Source organism: Scophthalmus maximus, chromosome 7 (assembly GCF_022379125.1).
Source record: "Scophthalmus maximus strain ysfricsl-2021 chromosome 7, ASM2237912v1, whole genome shotgun sequence".
In the NCBI taxonomy this organism is placed as follows: domain Eukaryota; kingdom Metazoa; phylum Chordata; class Actinopteri; order Pleuronectiformes; family Scophthalmidae; genus Scophthalmus; species Scophthalmus maximus.
Window position 1 is genome coordinate 13,755,935 of NC_061521.1, and position 15,043 is coordinate 13,770,977.

Genomic DNA, 15,043 nt, shown 5'->3' on the forward strand with positions numbered 1-15,043 from the left:
GTTTCCGCAACGCCTACATTACCCATCATGCATCCCTCGCAAATAACAGCGCGCGGAAGTCTCGCGACGCTGACGCGCGAATTGTACCGCAATGACGCTACACATCAGTGTTTGGTAACAAGCATGTTATGAAAACGTGCGGTTGTGTCCCATGCCCGCTGCTCACTTCCAGGTGTGGAGCGAATGAACAGGATAGTTTGTGCAGGTCAGACATTCATAATCAACGGCGCGGTCTATTTCCTGGTCTGGGTAGGTTGTCTGAACTTCTGCCCTCTCCAACAGTGTGTACCTGTGTGTGTCGTTCCCACTGGGTTGTTTTCCATTTTGTTATGGCAAGAACGATGCAGGGACGTGATTTAAAACAAACAAACAAATACACCCAAGGCAAAGGCCTACGTGGTGTGTTTTGCCTTTTCCAGCTGAGCATGGAGCGATATACAGTCAGCTGGATGTGTGTCACGTGCACGCTTTGTCTTTATGTAACAGGCTGAAAACTCATGTTTGGACTTTTGATATTTCATTGATTCAGTTTGTTCTTATAGTTGTGTACACTGAATTTCCCAGAATCAAAGCTGTTTTAAAGCCGCCTTCACACTTGTACAATTGTAGGGGGACAATTGTTGAATTGCATTTTTATTGTTTTGTTGGAATAAAAGTAGTAAAGTGTAAATAAGTTGGGTCTTCAAATACAGAATGAATGTCTAAAATGTGTGAAACCATGTGTACGTTTCTAAACGTATTATGTTAAATCTCCCTCGGTTACTAAATCATGTGGCAGTTCTGGCCCTGGACGTGATCTCTTCACTCACGCATTTTATTCTCCGCAGCTTCGTCTGTTCCAACAAAATGCCTGAGGGACCGGAGCTCCACCTAGCCAGCCTATTCGTGAACAAAATGTGTGCTGGGGTGGTGTTTACTGGACCGGTGAGAAAATCTGAGGTCAGCAAGAGTCCTGACGTACCCTTCACCTGCGACGCCTACTGCATCACAGCTGCTTCCAGAGGGAAGGAAGTGAAGCTCACACTGACCCCCATGAAGAGTGATGGTGCTAAACGGGGAGGGAAGGCAGGACAGGCAGACCAGCCCATGGACGTTGTCTTTCGCTTTGGGATGTCGGGCTTTTTCCGCTTCACCACAGAGGATGAGCTCCCCAAACATGCCCATTTACGTTTTTATTCCACAGAGAAGCCCTGCAGAGTGCTGAGCTTTGTTGATACACGCAGGTTTGGCAGCTGGCAGCCCGATGGGACTTGGCAGGCTGGCAGAGGGCCCTGCATCATGTTTGAGTACAAGAGCTTTAGGTTTGTAAATCTGAGTGTCCCTTGTGTTCCCCTGTTCAATCAAAATATCACTGTAACACTGACATTTTAATCATTTTTGCAGGGAGAACGTTGTGTCGCACCTTTCTGACCGTGCCTTTGATAGGCCCATCTGTGAAGTCCTCCTGAATCAGAAGTTCTTCAATGGCATCGGGAATTATCTGAGGGCTGAAATCCTCTTCAGGTATGAACATGCAAAACCTGCAGAACTGCGTAAATGACATGTTGTTCAGTTCTGTTTTAGGGATGCACAGATACTGACCTTATTAACTGGGTTGGATATCAGCAATGATACGTCAATCCACTTGACACATAGGGCTGTAAATACCAATTATTTTTTATCATAGATAAATCTACTATAGTTAACTTTTTAATTAGTCTAAAAAAAATGGGTAAAAACTGTTTTCCATGGCTCCAACTGACAGCTTCATATGATTAGATTTTTTTTTACCCCAAATATTCTGTTAATCAGATCAAAGTAGACAAAAAACAGCAAATTTTTGCTATTGAGAAGTTGAACTAGTGAATATTTGGCATTTTTGTTTGTAAAAACTGAAGTAATTTATTATTTATTACAATATCTGCCACTTAAATTCTTCTGCTGACTTATAGTTTTAGCTCTAATTAAATACAGGTCTTAGAGTCACATCAATCGCAATGAGTTCCAAACCGTGAATGGTACAGATGACAAATTTGAGTGAAAAAACAGGGCACTAGGAGTATTGGATCGGGTATGCCCTAGTTTGGGCATTGGAATCAATAAAGCACTTGCTCATTTAAAGAGACAAAAATATTTCTGAAGATGTTCTCATCTGGATTACCTTTCTGTTGGTTACAAAAAAGAGAAACTAAAAAAAGCACATGCAAAGGGTAGAAATCCTGGCACTGACAGACCCTTATTAAACGAAACACAAAGAAAAGTCACTTTATGAGTAAGACGGAAGCAGGATTAGTGTAAGATTGTTTGAAATCTAAAAACGTGTCTGATGTAGGCGGAAAGCTTTGTTCCCTGTTCCTGTGAGGTTCTGTTTTGGATAAACGGTTTATTGTTTTGTTGAAAGTCCTGAACAAAACACCAGCTCTCACGTTTTTCAAGGTCTGTTTCCATCAGATATAAATGAATGGGTTCTTTCACTTCTCGCTTCCTACTCCCCGTGGGGAGGCCTAATGATTCAGGCACAGAAGACACACGGGTCTTTTTGTTTTACAAAAGAACAGGCCTGATGTTGAGTTTCTGTTTCTAGGTTGAACATTCCGCCCTTCGTGCCCGCCAGAACCGTACTGGAAGGCCTTGAGTCAGAAGATTTATCTGACAGACGTGTGAAGAATGAGATCACAGACGCAAAGGTGAAAGAGCCCGAAGAGACAAAAAATATTTTTGAGTTATCAGACCCATAGAGACATAATATTTTACGACGCATCTGTTTTCTTTCCAAAAGACGTCAGACCAAGCTAAAAAGAAAGTAGTGAAAGAGGAGGTGGGGGACCTGCTCAGACTGTGTCATACTGTACCTCTGGAGGTGGTTAACCTCGGTGAGTTATGTGTTTACTTTACTGTCTGCTCCGCTCTCTAAAAATAAACTTGGACATACTTGTTGCTTTAATCTAGAGAGTTTCCTGTGAAATGCCTTCTTGTTTTTGACGTAGGTGGAAAGGGCTATGATCCAGAGAAGGCCGACTACTCTGACTTTGAGGCCTGGCTGCAGTGTTACTACGTGGATGGAATGAAATCTATCCGGGACCACAACGGCAGAACCATGTGGTTCAAAGTGAGTTAAAGGAAAATATCCTACATTTTAATATCTGGAACACGATTTTACATATGTCACTGATAATAACATGTACTGTTCTAACTTCAGGGGGATCCAGGCCCGATGGCACCGAAAGGTATGAGACACTTTGAAAACACAAAACTGAGTGCTTCAGCTGAAATGTGTCCAACGCATCCGACTCAACTGGCTTAATCTTTTTCGCTCATTCTAGATTCAAAGTCACCCAAGGCAAAAAAGAGAGCAAAGAAAAAAGATGACCATGATTACACAGACAAGAAGGTACTAAAACAGAGTAATGTTTTTTTTTTCTTGGCATGTAATAAACTCTACAGACTGAACATCAGTTTGATTTCATAAGGTGGCCAGGAGTCGCTCTGAAAGCACAGTAAAGAACAAAGTGGTGAAAAAGGAAACCGTGACCAAACCGCTAAAGAAAGAGGAGGATGCAAATGTGGAGGAAGCCAGATCCAAAAGAAAGACTGAAAAATCCTGCAAAGTAAATACACATCCGCATGAAAGGGGATCTACTGCACGTAGGGGGAAGAGCAGTAGTGCAGAGTCAACTGCAGGTGAGTTCTTGATTTTCTCTCAAAATGAAGTTCCTTTGTTTTGTCTTTTACAATGGGAATTTACTTTAATTGTCCTCCTTGTTACAGGCTCACAGTGGCGGAGCAGCAGAGTTACCAGAGCGAACAGCAAATAAAGATGGAAAAGAGGGGAAGAATAACTACAGGGGTTGGGTTTTTTATACTATTACATTTTTTTAATAAAACATTTTTCTTCAAAAGTTCTACAATTGCTTGATTTGAAGCAAAGTAACAACATTATTTTTTGGCTTTTGGCAACAGTGTGTATCTCAAATGGATGTGCTGCATTGAATATCAAACAATTCTACAATCTACAGACCCAATCGACTGTCAACAGAACACAAGCAACAGATTCTACCATCAGGAAAAATGTCCTCATTAGACCGACAGATCAGTGATTCATTTTGTTTTTCTCAATCCCACATACGTTTAATCAGTATTCCAAATCTGTTCAACCTGGGAATTTGTAATCACAGGATGAGGAGAAGTGACACAATCTGAAAGGGGCTGAAGTTCAGAGTGATTCCCCCTGACGTTATGTGTGCTGGCTTGGTGGGGTCCCGTCTCTCCAGGAGGTCACAACTGAGGGGAAAAAATATTTTGTTCTAAACAGACAACACAACAAGATGCCAGACACCACACACACTATGAATAACTACTCACTGCCAGGCCTCCTTCACTGGAAGGGTGGTGCAGAGAGTCGCCGTCACGCTGCTCCCATGTGACTCGAATAGTCGGACTATAAGTGCCCCCTTCCGGTCCTCAGCCTGTTATCGTAAATAGAGTAAATAACATTTAATGGGCTGAAGGGTTTACTTCTCACTTGGTCAAGCTCAGTGTTCATTGGATACCTGTTTAATGGTTTCCAGGACGACGGCTTGAGCGCTGGTGGAAAAGGCGCTCCAGGGCACAGTGTCAGGATCACACTGGATTAACCTCAGAGGGAAATTGAGGTTGTAAGCACACTGGATTACAGAGGCATCTTGGAAGGATCCTGTACAAAACAAATGTTACATATGTGTTTAAACGCTCACAGCTTTAAAATTCTAATGAATGTTTTATTCTCAAAAGAGATTCAAAAGACGAGTAAAACCTGAGTGTGGCATGATTGCATAGGTGAAATGGTGAGTCCCCATGTCAGCATTGGCGTCCGGAGACTTGGGTGCTCTCAGTCTAAGACAAAGACATTTACTGTTCGATGCACTGGTTGATTAAACTTGGTGTTACTGAATTGTACCATTTGCAGAATTCTTTTTGTGTATGAACAATGGGGAAGCTCACAGGGATAGTGTCATTGTGTTCTTGTGGACTGAATAGCCGTATTTGCAGTCATTCAGCAGTGCAACTCCGAAGTTGTGCTCTGACAAGTCAGCCCACCTGTGACCCCAAACCTGGGAAAGAAACCATGATGAGCTGTCAAAAGTACCAGTGGGGATCAGCGTACATGAAGATAAAAATGACCGTTAACTGCCGTACCTCAAATCTGGCCCAATCCCATGAGGTGTTCCTGTGTGTGGGTCTCTGCAGGTGGCCAAATTGGATCTCGTATGTAGCATTGGGGTTGTGCACTCGCACTGGGAACTCCACCTTGAGAAACTTGTGTGACTCTGCCCACTTCACCTGAGAGTGGAGGACGCAACATTAGGTAATTTATTTTGTGCGAGTTGAAGACTTTGTTAATAATGTTGTAAAAACCTCTGTGTTGAATTTGATGTAAGGACACATGGCATCCATGACAATGGTCTGTGTGATGGTGCTCTTATCGCTGATCCTGAGGGAGAAGCTGATGCTGCCTCGTAGTCCACCTGAGGACACCACATGAACGGGCTGCACCACCTCCTGCACCAGCTTCCTATGAGGTCATAGTTTAGTTCATATCGAGAACACCCGCAAACACACTGATGTCTTGAGGTTGTACGGTAGATGCAAGAGTGATAAGTGAAACCTTGTCTGAAGATGATAGTCCATTACATCCCAGGCATCCCAGTACAGGGGGACATCATCAAATATCACAAACTGGTTCCCATGACAACCGTCAGTGAGTGCTTCTCTGAAAACAACAAAGGGGGAGACAGATGTTAATTTATTTATGAGCCCGTCCGATATGGATTTTTGGGGGCTCATATTAGCCGATCCCTAGAAAATCTTTATAAGTCGGTCGGGCTCATGTGGTTTTACTTTACCTGTTTGCATTGTTCAAATACAGCGATGCCAAAGTGCCGTCTTTGTTTACGACCGTCTGTAAAATCCCGTTCTCCATGAGGACAGTGCCGTCGGCCTGTAATGAATATATAATAAATTCACAGCAGCTCAGTTACTTAAATGAAATGACAACATAGCTTAATTAATGAAAACTTCTCTACAATTTATTTAGTGCGCACCTGGACAGTGACAGAGACTGGAGCCAGAGGCTCTGCATCTTTGACAGGAGATACACCGACACTGGGAACTCTCACCAGCACTGCAGAGATCACAGCATCAGATATGAAGCTGCAGTCTGGAACAACATACTGTAATTACTACGACAATCCAACCTACCAAGATCAGGTTTACCAGCACCCTCTTGAGTCTGGATGACTTCATTGCGCTCCCATGGCAAAGAGTTGAAAACACCAGCGCTCTTTCCTTTTGACCCCAGGGCTCCACACGCCTCACGCAGCAGTGCAGTACCATCACTGCGGATATCTAAGACACAATGTGATGTATTCTTAATTTAGGAAGAAATATATATATATATATATATATATATATATATATATATATATATATATATATATATATATATATATATATATAAAAATCATTGTGGTTTTGAATTTTATTGGACAGCTGCAGTGATGAAAACTGTACCTTCATAATATCGGAGTGCTTCCTCCACAACCATCTCTATACAGGAGCCAGGGATCACATCATGGAACTGGTTTAGAAGAAGCAGCCTGGAAGGGGGAAAAGAAAATCAATGAAACTATTTTAATACAGCAACAACTGAGCATTGTGTATTGTTATCCTCATCATCAAACGTCAGTGAGTGACTGGACCTCCACAGCTGCTGCAGTTTTTCAACAGGATACTTAAAATTCCCGTCCCGACACAGTGCCAAGCTGCTGGCTACCTCCACATCGTGAAGGAGTGTCTCACATTGGCGGTTCCCTCGTTTAATCTGGGAAACAAGAAAGCAAGCATGAAGATAAATGCATTTTATACATTACAATCATTTAATATTGTTTTAACTTATGACTTATGACACACACACACACACACACACACACACACACACACACACACACACACACACACACACACACACACACACACACACACACACACACACACACACACACACACACACACACACACACACACACACACACACACACACACACACACACACTTATCATTTCTATTAAGTGGTATTTTATAGGACACTTATTTCATAAGGTTTCAGGGATAGTGAACAGATTTTTTTTATTCCACCTGTGCCTGTGTGGTGTAGGTGCCATTGTGCAGCTCCAGGAAGAGCTCGCCGCTCCAGGTGCACAGCAGAGCAGAGTCAGCCTGAAGCTGAGAGAAAAACCTGTTGGGACTAGACATCTGGACTCTGAGGAACACACGAGAGTTGGAGATGGAAGTGAGCAATGTCCTCTGCTGTTACACCTCTATTGTTCATTCTGACTAAAACATGATATAAACTAATATTGTAAAACAGCAGCATGACGACATCAGCAGACATCACTCATATCCTTTTGTATTTTGAAAAGCATGGAGAGGTCTGCTGCCTACGTGCTGAAATCCCACAGTGCAGACAAAATAAATATAAATCTATTGACTAAAGAACTCTTGGGAAGTGTTTCCCGTTCTGTTTGGGCTCGGTCATTGTTGCTGACGAGTGCTGAGTGTGTGCGTAAACCGGAACTGACTTGGGAAGCCCATCTGTGTCCCGGACCCTTTGCAGTCTGTCTAACATCAGCTGTGTGGGTCCGCCGCCACCGTCACCAAAACCAAACAACAATGCGCTGTGGTTGGCTCTGCCTTTGTCTTTGTTATTCTTCATTGTTTTCAAAAGCTGTAGGCAGAGAGAACAAAAACAGAAGCAGCAGATTTGTTAGGAATGCAAATATTCTCCTCACAGACTCAACCATTATCCCATTCTCTGTTCGAGGAACAGACTCACGTCTTCGACCTTGCCATTCATTCCATAGGAATTTCCTGGTGGGAAGTGTGTTAAGACCTTGGACCCATCCAGACCTTCCCAGAAAAACGAGTGGTGCTGTTGCAAAGAGAGATCAAAGCTGAAAGTCAAAACCTTTCCACTTTTCCAAAGGTAGTCGGTGTTTTCCTACAGTACTTACAGGAAAGGTGTTGACCAGGTTAAAGCTCAGCTTCTGTGTCAAAAATGTGGAAAGGCCACAACCCTGCATTATTTGAGGAAGTTGAGCGGAGTAGCCAAATGTATCTGGAAGCCAGAACTGAAAGCGTGGACAGAAAAGAGTTTTACATTATGTACTCATGAGGAACAAGTGGCCGCAATAAAGCAGAGATTTTATCCAAAGGTTAACACAGGTTACGTTGATATGTTTTATGATCCCCACCTCTCGGCAAGTGATCCCAAACTCTTGGTCAAAGAAGCGCTGTCCCTCCAGGAACTGCCTGACCATGGACTCTCCAGAGGGCAGATTTCCATCCTGAACGTACGTACATGTCATAAACATGATGTGTGTGAAAAGGGTTGAATGGCAGGAGGCCAAATAACACAACTACATTTATATGACACGTGTAACATGTGATTTAATTCTGAGATCGGGTTTACCATTTCCACCCACACTCCTCCAACTGGAATGAACTGGCCTTTCTTCACGTAATCCTGTATCTGGGAGTAGAGTCCCGGGTACCAGCTCTTTATCCACTGGAACTGCTGGGCCTGGACAGAAGGCAAACAAGGTTGAAACTGGAGAGGATTCGTAGAACGTTTATGGCTCAATTAAAACTACACTACGTGTGGAATCACCTGAGAGCAAGCAAACACAAACTCTGGGTTCTTCTCCATTAAACGGATCGCCGTCACCCAACTTCGGCCACATTTGCGAATGGTCTCTTCAAAGGGCCACAGCCAGGCTGTGGACAAAGAGCAATGAGAGTGTGTTCATTCTATGTGATTGTTCTATGTATTTGTCACGACAATAACAAAGGCAGGTGTCATGTAAGAAAATTCAGTACCTGACTTTTGGTAAAGATACCAAAACAATACTTTTTATTGAACAGCTCAGTTCAGAAGCTTATGAGAATTTTTCCTGAATGAAAGTCCAAACTACTCCTAATTAAAGAATAAGTATCGTGAATACAATCTGACCAGCAATGCCAGTTTTTGGTATTTTACATTTTTGATACTCAACTCTACAGACTAATTCCAGTCAGGACCATAACAATATTGTGACTTGATACTGCATAAAAGCAGAAATAAAAATCGAGACCTGTGTCTATGTGGCAGTGACCCATTGCGTGGACGGTGTGCTGGCTTTCCCCGTTCCGCTGGCTGAAGAAGTTGTGAGCCAGACTGTGTGCTTTGGAGAACGAGCCGGGATCAGAGGGCTCACAGAGGTTGACCATCTCATTCACAGTGAACAGTGCCTGGTAGCCTCGCTGCTCTCCCTCTCCCAGTTCCTGTGAAGTGAAGAGCCAAGAATCCACAAAATCTCCGGTTTGCCTTAATCGATCTTGCATTCCCCCCTCCCCCCAAAAAGAGAGACACGTAATGCACTGTCGTGCACCATAATACGCTACCTTCACAATGTCAATAAGCATCTCGAAATCAGTCAGCAGCTCCCTCACATCGCGGTTAAATACCACCAGCTCAGCTCGCTTTACAGAAAACTTCCTGTTCGGGTCTGGAGGCGCAATCATGGACCCTCGGCCATTTCCAAAAAGCCCATTACAGGCCATCTCTACATAAAGGGTGACGCTGAAGAGAGAGGAAATCTTTAGGTCAGAGGTGCCCAAACGTTCAATAAGCCAAGTTGGTTACAGGAGCAGCTCTGAACTCGTCTTCAGCTGCACCGACCTGTGTGGCTCCTCGTCTTTCAGGCAGGTAGATAGGATGTAACTTGTCTTTTCACCTTCTTTAGTCAGGCCCTGTAAGTCCGTAAAGTATGTTACACATCGCTAGTAAAGCTACACATGATTTTAGCATTGAACTTTGCGTCTAATCTGATTCAACTGCTACTACAATACCTGCACCGGCTGTCCATCTCGCCACACCATCGCTTCCCCATCACTTTCCCACAGGAGATGAACCTCGTTACCTCTCCACGACTCAGGGATGTTCAGGGTTAACCTAAACCAGCAGGTCCACCACCTGGAACAGGCACCGGGCTTGGATTAGCGCCAGGATTTGAGGGAGTAAAAGATACGAGGGTGATATAAATCCGACGATATTGCTCACGTCGGTCCAAAGGTGTCCCCGACTTGATGAGGTGCAAAGTTCTGCTGGGAAGCTTCTGTGAATGTGATCCGTTCAGGAGTCAAGAAGGAGGCGAGGGACTCCGGCGGCCGAGAGTTTCCGTGGAGTCTGCAGAGAACCATAGTTCATAGAGCAGAAACACATTTCCAGCTCAAATCCATGAATAATAATCTCATGAAGAAAAACTCCAAACTGAAAAATCCATTCACAATGCATCTGCAATAATCAGATCTGAATTAAACCGATAAGCTACTGATCAGATATTTGGACGTCATGTGGAATAGGAGTCTTTATTTTAGAGAATAGAAATGTAGCAATAACTATGATGAGGTCAGACTGGTGAATAACCGATGACGATCTGCGGGCAGCAAGATGCATTGTGATTTACATGATGTTTTGAACCATGACCATCTGCAGAAGTCTGCACAAGGGTTCACAGAAACATGTTTGGGTACAATGTCGTGCACGTCATCGTTCACTGAGCGTCGGTGCAGCGGCGTCTTACCGTCCTCTCAGATTGCAGTCGGTGAAGTAATTCTCCGAGACGAACTTCTCCGCCCTCTCGAGGAGGCTGCGTCTGTTCTTCAGCACGGACTGGTGATACATCGCAGCGCCGACGCACCGACAACACCTGCGGATTGTTTTGCACAACAGCGAGCAGCCGAACCAAAGAAACTCCTGCTACAACAACCCCGCAGACCGGAAGTGAGGAAGTGAAACAGTGTGTTGTTATCGCAAGTAATATTAACAACCGCTAGATGGCAGCACCGTCCAACGACTGGCGACGTTGTCATTGGACCAGAGGTCAGAAGCGGAAGGTCAGGTGCAAGTGGCATCAGTGATTTCACTCTTATATTTCTGGCCTAATGTGGACTAATATGTTTTTTTTTAAACTGCTTTTGATTGTTTCCTCTTGTTTGCCTTCAATTCTCTATTTTTTTAACTTGTAAAGCACCTTGTAACTTTGTTTTAAAGGTGCTAAAACATTTGCATTATGTTTATGGTTATTATTATTATTGATGTTGTTGTTATCATACACATAAAGCTAAAAACAAACAAACATTTAAAAACATGAAATATTTATTGATAAAGCAGTTATTCTGTTATTTACACGTACTCACAAAGTAGCAACTGAAAAAAACACTATGGCTCAAACAAAATTTACGTAACAGTTAAAATCATGGAGTGGCATTATCCCTTATTATTATGATCTTTTTTTTAATGGCATAAATGGATATCAACAGTGAAAGCATGAGCAGCATGAGCAGCATAAAGGTCTTCTGTTGAAGGTCTAGTGAATAACACTTAACACAGATCAATGCACCACCATAAAAGATTATGTTGTAGGAGGAACAGTCACCACGTCCTTTCTTTACAACTCAATAATTTCCTCATTGTATCAGTTTGCATGTCTAATCAGTCTAAAGTATGTAATGTTCTGGCTTAGAGTGAAAATGTCCTCTTCTATGCCACAAGCATGCAAATACAAGACAGAGAGGTAGGTTAAATGGTCAGGGGAAACCCTGTGAGACTGACATAATGATCAAATAACTCCAGTAGCGTTAATACAAGCAATCCAGGGGTCAACATTGCAGGCTGTAGTCTAACTGAGAAGGAGTGCTGGGGAGTTGGTCTTGTGATCAGACAAGCGAACAGGGGTTAGGGGTCAGCCCACATGCAGCCTGAAAATACAAAAAACCTTTCTTCTCTCAGCATTATTCACAGGGAAGGAGCTGTGTGTTTCTGTGTTTGTACCAAGCTGAGAGTCCTTTTATTATGAGATCCATAGAGCAGCTCTAACTACAGGCTTGGTGGAACTGTGGTAAAGCCCATCCCTCTCAGGCCACCCTACCATCAGGGATGACTGTTGACTCCTATCCACCTATTGTTTGTACTGTGGTTGTGCTTTCCACTGTGCCAGGACGGCTCAAGGGAACGGGTGCCACGGTCCGACTTTGTCCTGAGATTCTCACCAGTTCAGCTCTGAGCCTTGCTGTTCCTGCCTGGAAGCGTCCCGGAGCTCTCCTTGAGAAACTGACCGCATCATGTCGGATGAATAAAGGGGGATTTGAGAGGAAAACTGTTCCTCTTACTCTAGGGAAGTAGTCTCTCAGCTTAAAACAACCTTTTAAATATCCAGCGTGGAGACCTATCAACTCCTTCCTGCCACAACACAGCGAAGGAAGTCCAGACTGTGGCTTGAGGGGGAAAAATAGAGTGCTTCCAAAAACCTCAAGGCTGCATGCAAACTTTTTATTGGGATCTGCTTGAACTGTGCATCCTTCCACAAATGTCCAAACTGACCCATGGGACATTTTCACACAGTCCGGGGGTGCAAAAGGACAACGGTCAGTTGAGTTCTTTAGAAATGAGGCCCTGGACGACAAGCTACACTCTTGAGCTGTACGCAGCTCGCTCGCCCTCTTCAGCAGCAGATCTAAGAAATAAGAGAACCGGAGGAAATTCAGAATTTAACTGAATCTTTACACACATTAGAAGTCTTAAATTAAGTTTTGGTTTATCCGCTGTAGGTTTATTTCACAGCCATCAAGTATCTCTTATTGTCTTATTGGGGTTTGTTTCGCAGACAAAATAGTGTTTGGTGTGTAGCTCCATGCTGTGATTGAGACTTTGACGTGATGTAGGGAATTAAGAGCTACGATTATCTTTTTATCCTCCCACAACTCTCAATTTATCCATATTTTTCCCCACGACTGCCCATTCCCTGCTCACCAGAGATTAGCCGTGTATGAACGAAGAATTGCTGTTGCAGATATTTTTCTGTAGGGAAACTTAAATACTCCAGATGCTGGGAGGAAGAGATGATACATGGAACATTTGAAGAAAGGCACATTTGACATGTGTTTAATGCAGAAAGTCTGATGGGCCTGTCACTTAATCTTTCACCTTCAAAAGCAGATTGTACGTCATCAGCATTAAAAAAAATGAAAGAGGAGAAGAGATATCTGCTGGTGAAGAGATCGCTTCAAAGCACATTTCAACTCTGGAGTCAGACTGGATAACTGCTACGTTTTCTCTTCTCTTGTTTCTTTCTGTTTTCTACAGGTACATCTTTAAAAGCAGAAGACATTTTGTGGTGACTACTCAGGAATAAATGATATGAGCATATTTGATTTTATGATATTTAATCATAGAAACCCGTGTGACACAGATTACATTTGATTGTCTGACTTTATTGCTGGTAACCATGTATATATTTTATGGAAATTGTTGAGTAATTTTAGTTCTTCCCCACAGGCATCACTAAAGTTTTTCGAATTTGTTTTAATTTTCTTCAGTTTAAGTTTAATCTATTATCTATGAATATGTGAGTCACTTTAAATATGACACTTTCTTCAAAAGCTGTTTTTATAAAATGAATTCTTCAAGTTAATTCCTAAAGGTAGTCTTAAATACGTACAGTAAAAATCTACTCAAGAAAACATTCTCCAGGGGACCACGCGTCTTTTATAGAAACCCACAATTACACAAAATGGATTCATGATTTAAACATCACACCGTCATGGGTGACTAAGAACACCACAAGTGAGTCTACATTCCCAAAACTGCCAACTAATGAAGGCACAACCCTTGTAAAATCCATCATTCCCTTTGTAAACCCTAGATGTACAGTTCAATTAAGGTTAACCATTCCCTTGAAATATCCTCTGCAATTGTCCAGTTCATTTATATTTATATCTCACCCTCTAAAATGCCATGAAAAGCACAGAATAGTTCTGCTCTTTCAACTTCAAATTTCCAGGCATATTGACGTCATCAAAGTCTTAGGAATGGAAATCATACAGTTGAAGAGACACAACCAACAGTTATTATGCACAGATCATGATTTCAACAAGCATAGTTGTTGGTTGGTCTCTTGTTGTTGTTGTTGTTGTGGCCCTTTATTTACCTTATTTGCCTCAATAGACAGCATATTAAAGAGACAATGAGAATAAGTCCCAGTGCAGAGCCCACCAGAATGGGAACCAGTAAACCTGCAGAGCATGAGAAGAAGCAGAAGCAGAAAAGATGAGGTGATAAGTGGATTGTTTCTCTCCATGTGTTCATTTGGTCCATGGACTTGTACATGTGCATGAAATAACTTAAGAGGAAAATAAATTATTGGGAATGAAAACAATGAAAACAAAGCCTTGCAATTGTTAGGTGAATAAAGGTAAAATAAATATTTGTTATGCAGTTATAGTCTACAATTATTACAGGTGCTGTATCATAGCATATTTTATGCATATTGTGCGTAAATAGTTTGAATAAACTCTGCACATTTATTCCAGTAATGGTTAAGTATGTTAATTAATTGTCTTTAACTTTAAAGCCATGATATTTTTTATGGTTGAGTAAATATTATTTTCCCTAATAGTTAACTAAATTACATTCAAACAAGATTGAATGATTGAAGACAACAATTTTTATGTTACTTATTTGTTACAACTTGTTTGTGGGCCACAAAGGGAGGAGCCCTCAGTTTATGAGATGAAGTTTAAGACGGACTTACGACAAAAAAAGTTAAGTGTAAGTGTAGAAACCGTAAAGAAAAGCAACATACCAGTGTTCATCCAAGAGAGCTCAGCTGAGTAGCAAAGACAAAAGAGAGAAAAGGAGGTGAAAATGAAATTCATAGCAGAATGGACATCTGTACATATAGTACCATACCAGGAAAAAGAGAGTGAAGTTTAAGAGGACAAATACACACACACACAAATGTATAAAAGGTTAAATATCACAGTGGGTCTCGAGCTCAGTGATTTGTGCTGTGTTTGCTGGGAAAAGACTCCAACTTTCTGTGACGCTGCAAAGGACTAAGTTGTCAGAGAAAATACATTTAAGTATGCTTAGTACAATTTCTATAAGGTCAGTGTGAAAGGTGCAGATTCCTTAGGGAACAAAAATCTA

General features: G+C 42.2%; 2 protein-coding genes across 2 annotated transcripts; one reads left to right on the forward strand and one right to left on the reverse strand.

Annotated features, from left to right (window-relative positions):
• Positions 1-60: 60 nt before the first annotated feature.
• On the forward strand, positions 61-3,881 carry neil1 (nei-like DNA glycosylase 1). The gene is made up of 10 exons (XM_035642234.2): positions 61-205; positions 828-1,301; positions 1,384-1,503; positions 2,564-2,666; positions 2,759-2,852; positions 2,967-3,088; positions 3,179-3,206; positions 3,303-3,370; positions 3,450-3,660; positions 3,748-3,881. Exons 1-10 carry the CDS (start codon positions 129-131, stop codon positions 3,792-3,794), a joined length of 1,344 nt encoding a protein of 447 aa, XP_035498127.1. The 5' UTR covers positions 61-128; the 3' UTR covers positions 3,795-3,881.
• man2c1 (mannosidase, alpha, class 2C, member 1) lies at positions 3,828-10,852 on the reverse strand. Its single transcript, XM_035642230.2, has 26 exons — positions 10,638-10,852; positions 10,115-10,240; positions 9,904-10,027; positions 9,734-9,804; positions 9,457-9,634; positions 9,147-9,336; positions 8,684-8,790; positions 8,486-8,596; positions 8,268-8,360; positions 8,028-8,144; positions 7,850-7,945; positions 7,596-7,741; positions 7,153-7,276; positions 6,717-6,838; positions 6,529-6,614; positions 6,217-6,363; positions 6,060-6,139; positions 5,862-5,956; positions 5,624-5,728; positions 5,374-5,530; positions 5,155-5,298; positions 4,960-5,069; positions 4,772-4,851; positions 4,530-4,672; positions 4,342-4,445; positions 3,828-4,260 (listed from the first exon to the last, which is right to left on the reverse strand). The coding sequence occupies exons 1-26, from the start codon at positions 10,736-10,738 to the stop codon at positions 4,149-4,151; spliced, it is 3,069 nt and encodes a 1,022-aa protein (XP_035498123.1). The 5' UTR covers positions 10,739-10,852; the 3' UTR covers positions 3,828-4,148.
• Positions 10,853-15,043: the final 4,191 nt, after the last annotated feature.

Excerpts from the sequence above, each read along its gene's own strand:
- neil1 (XM_035642234.2), top strand. The coding sequence starts at position 129 with ATGAAAACGTGCGGTTGTGTCCCATGCCCGCTGCTCACTTCCAGGTGT. Across the intron at positions 3,089-3,178 it reads GCAGAACCATGTGGTTCAAA|GGGGATCCAGGCCCGATGGC; the intron begins GTGAGTTAAAGG and ends TTCTAACTTCAG. Across the intron at positions 3,661-3,747 it reads TAGTGCAGAGTCAACTGCAG|GCTCACAGTGGCGGAGCAGC; the intron begins GTGAGTTCTTGA and ends TCCTTGTTACAG.
- man2c1 (XM_035642230.2), bottom strand. The coding sequence starts at position 10,738 with ATGTATCACCAGTCCGTGCTGAAGAACAGACGCAGCCTCCTCGAGAGG. Across the intron at positions 7,946-8,027 it reads ACCTGGTCAACACCTTTCCT|CACCACTCGTTTTTCTGGGA; the intron begins GTAAGTACTGTA and ends TCTTTGCAACAG. Across the intron at positions 6,140-6,216 it reads TGCTGGTAAACCTGATCTTG|TGCTGGTGAGAGTTCCCAGT; the intron begins GTAGGTTGGATT and ends TGATCTCTGCAG.